We start from the raw sequence: 6,596 nt of genomic DNA, 5'->3' as shown, positions 1-6,596 counted from the left end.
AAAAAAAAAAAACAAACCAACAAACAAAAATAAAGAGTGGTGATTACAATGAGCAAGCAGTCAATCCAAATGAGAAGAGAAAAATGGGAACGAAATCAAGATGACATTATCTGATAATAAAAGAGCAATTTGATTCAAGTGATAAAAACCTCCATAAAGCTACCCACAGGAGGTTAGCTTAAATCTGATAGGCAACAGTAGATGATGTCAACTCTTGAAAAAGGAAGGGATACAATTACAATATACATATGTACCCTGCCCTTTTTTCCAATACCTCTGATCAAAAGCTCTCCTTACCTTCTGGCTGCTCTGGAACCATGACACAAGCTGCTTCAGAGAATTCTCAGTTTCATTCCTGATACTGGTGAACTCCTCTCTTTTTATACACTGCCAGTCATAAAACTCTCTAAGTATTTCTTCAGAATTGGTTCCTTCTTTGACTTCTCCATACACTGCTTCTAAAGAAGCTGATAAACCCTAAAAAGAAACAAATGTTCATTTGTTAAAGATTATTAACTATTAGGACTTAAGTACTGATTTAGGATCCAAAAGACAGAATATCATTGTTGATCCCTACTTTTTTTTTTTAATGGTCTGACTGTAGCCCTGGCTGACCTGGATCTTTCTAAGTAGACCAGGATGGCCTCTAGCTAAAAGATCTGCCTGCTTCTGCCTCTGCCTCCTGAGTACTGCAATTAAACACACAGGCTATCACAAGTGGACTTGATCCATACACATAAGAATTTTATAAATAAAACTTAGAGATGAAGACACATATCTAGAAAGTTATTTATTTGGACTAAAATAAAGTTTATTAATTAGTCACAAATTGGTAGCTTTCTATTACGAGGTATGGGCGTGCGGGGATCTCGGGGCGCCAGCTGCTGGGCATGGCACGGGTCTCCCACACGTCACTGGAGTGCGGCGGGTCCTGCGGGCCGCGTGTGCCCCGCACTGCGTTGCTGTGGGTCTCCGCGTCTACTGGGTGCTGGCGACTCTACTGATCGCTGCGCTCCCAGGCGGGTCCCTGCTTCTCCACGTTGTTGAGGCTCTCTGCTACCGGGGCTGGCCCGGTCGGGTTCCGTCCCAATCCACCATGCACTTCCTCGAGATACGAGATCCGTCAGCTGCCAGGGAAAGGTGCAGAGACGGCGAAAGCTGGGTTTCTGTGAGTCGTAGCTTACAAAGAGACAGCCCTCTCCGGGAAGGCTGGATCGTAGGCAGTAAGACACAGAACTCAGCTCAGTCAGTGGTACAGCCCCTTTATTCTGTGACTCAGCTCGGCTCCAGGCCTTAGTGATCCAGCTTCGATTATTGAGGGAAAACCAGGATACTTTATACTGTGGGGGTAGTGGTAAAAGCCTTAGCTGATAGGTACTTTGTGGGATGCCCTATTTACATATGGAAGTGGGCTCCTGCCAGGCTGTCAGACTGCCTGAAAATCACACAGGAAAAGCTGGCAGTTCCAGAGCCGGAGGCCATGGCTACTTCAAAAGATGAGTCAGGAAGATGCTGGGAAGGTACCCTGCTGATAAAAGGAGTCTCTGCATATGAAGCCGAGCCCATAGGCTATCCAGACATGGAGAGACTACAACTTTACACAACAGGGGTCCCCAACAATGAGGGTTTTAGCTAAGTAAAAACTGATCTCTTTTCCTGAACTTTAAATAAGTATAACTACTGTTTGTCATGGCCTGAAAGTTTCCAAGATATATTGTTAAGTAAGTAAACCACAAAACAAAACATACAAATCACTCCAAATAACCAAAAACATTAAACAGGGGCTGGAGAGATGGCTCAGCAGTTAAGAGCACTGGCTGTTCCTGCAGAAGACCAGGGTTCAAATCCCAGCACCCACATTGCAGCTAACAACCGTCCATAACTCTAGTTTCAGGGAATCTGTCCTCTTCTGTTCTCTGTGTTCTCTTCAACACACAAGTACACTTTAACACATGCAGGTATAACATTCATATATATAAAATAAAGTACATTTAAGAAGATTAAAAACATTAAACATATATGTATACCTAGGAGCATTTTTAAGGACTAGAAGAGATAAGGTAGTCTGTCAACAGAGTCAGCTGGATTTCTAAACTAGGAACCAAATTCTAGAAATGCTAACAGGAGCAAGAGGAAAGCTTAACAAATCTCATAAATTTTTATTACAAAACTCTGAGAACCCATCAGAAAGACAGCAAGGATGGTTGGTGCTTAGCACTAGATGAATACAGTCATGAAAATGGGAGAAGGCCCTCATCATTTAATAGCTTGTAGGAAAAAACAAGAACTTATTTCACATGCCTTCTCTTTTTCTTTTATTGGGTAGTAAAGGAACAACACCAGAAAGAGGCAATGGGATTGTATGTGGACCACATAAGAACACAAATGAGGTAAAATGACAACCAGTAAGAAGGGATGACCAGTCCACGTACACTACTCTCTTTTCTTTTCCCTGAATTCACGGCAACATTTCTATCCAAGGCAGCAGCCCCTGGGGAAAAGCACAGGTTGAGGTGGAGGGAATGGGAAGTTTGCTAAAGATTAAGACCATCTAGAATAGAAACAGGGAATATCAGAGTCCAGATTATAACATCAGAAGTTCTGTACCCTTAAAACCAGCCCTGTTCTATTCCTTAAATCCACCTGAAGTCCTAAGAACTGCGTTCTAGGTTTTTATTCTTCTCCAGCTCCCTCTATGATATTATCCTACACTTATACAACAATATTGAAGCAGCTTACAGTCCCAAGGGAATATGGAATCTTAGGGGCAGGTAAGGAGGAGGATGAAATGTGTGATTAACACAAGCACCCTAAAAGAAATATAAGCAACTAAGCATCTTTTTAAAAAGGAAGCAAAGTCAATATTGGAAACACAAGGTACTTATAAATAATAAGCAACCAAAGACATTAGCTATAAATGAAATGATCTTAGAAATAAAGAACATGATGGATTTGCTAAATGACAGAAAGGATACTTTTAGAGAACCAGTTAATGAGCTAGATCATTAAGACAAGGATCACTCTAAACAGACACTGACAGAAATTTATTTAAAAAGGAAAAAACTGAACTCCCTCTGCTTCCCTGGGCCTGCAGGTCCCGCAGGGTTCTCTCCAACCTGCAGGCTTCTCTCTCTGGGGTAAATGGATTGGGTCCTCCGTGCCTTGACTCCCCCAGCCTCACTCACACTCCTATCTCCCCCACGGGTCTCTTCTCCTAGCCTGGGTCCTGTCCCATTCCCTGTCTTGGCTACTCCCAGATACTTGGGGAACTAGCACTGCTTCTTCCGGATCCTGTGCATCCAAAGCAACTCAGTCCATTTTCAGATCCCCAGGAGCACTCCTACTGGGCCTGGCCCCGCCCTCACCTCCCTCTGCTTCCCTGGGCCTGCAGGAGCCACTGGGCCCTCTCCAACCCACAGGCCTCTCTCTCAAGGGTAAGTCAATCCAGCCCTCCTTGCCTTGAATCCCCAGCCTCACTAACCCTCCCATCTCCCCCACCAGTCTCTCCTCCTAGCCTGGGTCCTGTCCCATTCCTTCTCTTGGCGCCCCAGACACCTGGGGAACCACCACTTCTTCCTAATTCTTTCTATACAAAGCAACTCAGTTCCTTCCTTCCCCAAGGGCCCTCTGGGTGTGGCCCCACCCTCACCTCCCTCTGCTTCACTTGGTGTGCAGAACGCACAGCCTCTTTCCTGGTAGGCTTGGCTGACCTTCCTCTTCCTGGTCCTTTACACCCAGACATACCCAGCTCCTCAGTGCAGTCCCCAAGGGCCCTTGGGGTCGCCTCCCGCCCCCATCTTCCTTTGAATCTCTGTGTAGTACAGCCATCAGCTGACCTAGACCAGCATCTTTCCTGGGCCCCGCTCCCAGGCCAGTACAACCCACAAATTCCTGAGGACAAAATCTATCCTGGAGGGATCCAAACCATAGGAGAAAGCCTGAGAGCATCTGATCCTCATCTGACTTGGGCCGTTGTGGGAACTCCGGAAGACAAAAGCAATCTGGCCACTCCGATATAAAATCAAAAGAGAGAACTGGAAGCTTAGAGGAACCAGCGTTTGACGCCCCAAAAGTAAACCACAGAGTCTCATAAAGTTCACAAAAAGAAGCAGACCTAAACTTGAAGGCTCGAGGCTCACACAAGAATCAAAAACTACAAAAGAAATTCACATGTCAAAATCACAGAGAAAAAATAATAACATGAAAAACCAAAACAACATATCGCCACCAAATACCAATAGTCCTCTAGAGAGTACAATAAAAAACCCCTAGAGATAATGCAGGACAAGGAACTCAAATGAACAATTATAAACATGATAAAAGAATTCAGTGAATATAAAGAACACACAAACAAAGAAATCAAAGAACTGAAGGAAGATAGGGATAAACTTCTGAATGAATTCAGAAAAAAGTTAGAAATACTGAAGAATACTGGGGCTGAAATGAAGAAGGAAGTGAAACACTCAGCAAGCCAATTAGAAACGACAGGAGAAAGCCTCACCAATAGGATGAATGAAATGGAAAAGAGAGTATCAAGACTGGAAGATAAAGTGGACGAACTAGACCACTCAAGCAAAGATTAAGAAAAATTTAAGAAATCACAAGAATGGAATATGCAGGAATTGTGTGACACCATAAAAAGACCAAACTTATGAATCACAGCCATTAAGGAAGGAGAATAATCCCAAGACAATGGCATGGACCAGAACTTCAACAGAATCGTGGAAGAAAATTTCCCAAAACTAAAGAAAGGCATGCCCATACAAATACAAGAAGCATACAGAACACCAAACAGACAGGACCAGAAAAGAAACTCTCCACGGCACATCATAGTAAAAACACCAAACGTAGAAAACAAAGAAACAATACTGAAAGCTGCAAAAGAGAAACAACAAGACACACACAAAGGAAAACCCACTTTGATTACAACGGACTTTTCAATGAAAACTATGAAAGCCAGAAGAGCCTGGACCAAAGTATTCCCAGTGTTAAATGACCACAGATGCCAACCCAGATTACTATACCCAGCCAAAATGTCTATTATAGTCAAAGGGGAAAGAAAAATCTTCCATGACATAAATAGGCTGAAAGAATTCATATCTACAAAACCAGCCCTTCAGAGAGTTCTGGAAGCAATATAAAGAGCTGAAGAAGGGAATGACTATACCCAAAGGGTTGGGGAAAGAAAATCTATGAAGATATAACTGTGGAAAAATACAGCTATATCAAGAATGTAAATAGAAATAAAAATGACAGGATTCAATACTCATCTTTCATTAATAACTTTAAATATTAAAGGACTGAACTCACCAGTCACAAGACACATACTAGGTGAATGGGTTAAGAAACAAAACCCATCTTTTTATTGTCTTCAAAAAATCCATCTCACTTTCAAGGACAGACACTATCTTAAAGTGAAAGGATAGACAAAAGTATACCAAGCAAACGGTACTAAGAAAAAAGCAGGTGTAGCCATTCTAATATATGACAAAATAGACTTTAAACCAAAACTAATCAGAAGAGATAAAGAGGGCCACTTCATTCTGATCAAAGGAATGATAAATCAAGAAGATATTACAATCATGAACATATATTCACCAAACTCTGGTGCACCCAACTTCATAAAAACAATACTACAGGACGTTAAGACCCAGATTACACCCAACTTATTAATAGTAGGGAACTTCAATACCCCACTTTCTCCATTAGATAGGTGAACAGGGCAGAAAGTTAACAGAGAGACATCTGAATTAAACAATACCATATATCAAATGGACTTAACAGACATCTACTGAGTATTCCACCCAAGCACGAAAGCACATACTTTCTACTCAGCACCCCATGGAACCTTCTCCAAAACCGACCATATACTGGGGCAAAAAACAAACCTCAACAAATACAAAAAGACTGAAATAATTCCATGCATTCTTTCAGACCACAATGCAATCAGGCTTACAATCAACACCAGAAGAAGCCCTAATCACCACATGAACATATGGAGATTAAACAACACACTCCTGAATGATGAATGGGTCAAAAAAGAAGTTAATAAAGAAATAAAAGTATTCCTGGAACTAAATGAAAAGGACAATACAACACAACAAAATCTCTGGGGCATGCTGAAAGCGGTCCTTAGAGGGAAGTTTCTAGCTCTAAGTGCCTACATCAAAAAATCAGAAAGAACACAAATAAATGACTTAACACTGCAACTCAAAACACTTGAAAAGCAAGAGTAAACAAAACCCAAACCCCACAGACAAGAAGAAATAACAAAAATCAGGGCAGAAAATAGTGAAATCGAAACAAAGAAAACCATACAAAGAATCAACAAATTCAAGAGCTGCTTCTTTGAAAAGATAAACAAGATTTACAGACCGCTATTTCAGTTATACAAAAGAAAGAAAGAGTACCTCCAAATCAACAAAATCAGAGATGAAAGGGGAGACATCACAACAGACACCAGAAAGGTACAGAACATTATAAGGGAATACTTTAAAAACCTATATGCTACTAAATTTGAAAATCTAAAAGAAATGGATGGATATCTAAAGGTATGGGAACCACCAAAACTAAACCAAGAAGAGACTAACAGCTTC

General features: G+C 41.6%; 1 protein-coding gene across 1 annotated transcript in view; it reads right to left on the bottom strand.

The window, feature by feature from the left end:
• Stk31 (serine/threonine kinase 31) overlaps positions 1-6,596 on the bottom strand; it is a 95,709-nt gene that overhangs the window by 42,755 nt on the left and 46,358 nt on the right. Inside the window, exon 11 of the mRNA XM_017800239.2 lies at positions 298-477. Coding sequence (XP_017655728.1) covers positions 298-477 — 180 coding nt within the window. The remainder of the gene's footprint in view (positions 1-297; positions 478-6,596) is intronic.

This window comes from Nannospalax galili, unplaced genomic scaffold (assembly GCF_000622305.1).
Source record: "Nannospalax galili isolate Female #2095 unplaced genomic scaffold, S.galili_v1.0 scaffold158, whole genome shotgun sequence".
NCBI lineage: Eukaryota > Metazoa > Chordata > Mammalia > Rodentia > Spalacidae > Nannospalax > Nannospalax galili.
Note: the sequence above shows the minus strand (reverse complement) of the source record. Positions and strands in the feature narration are given on the sequence as shown.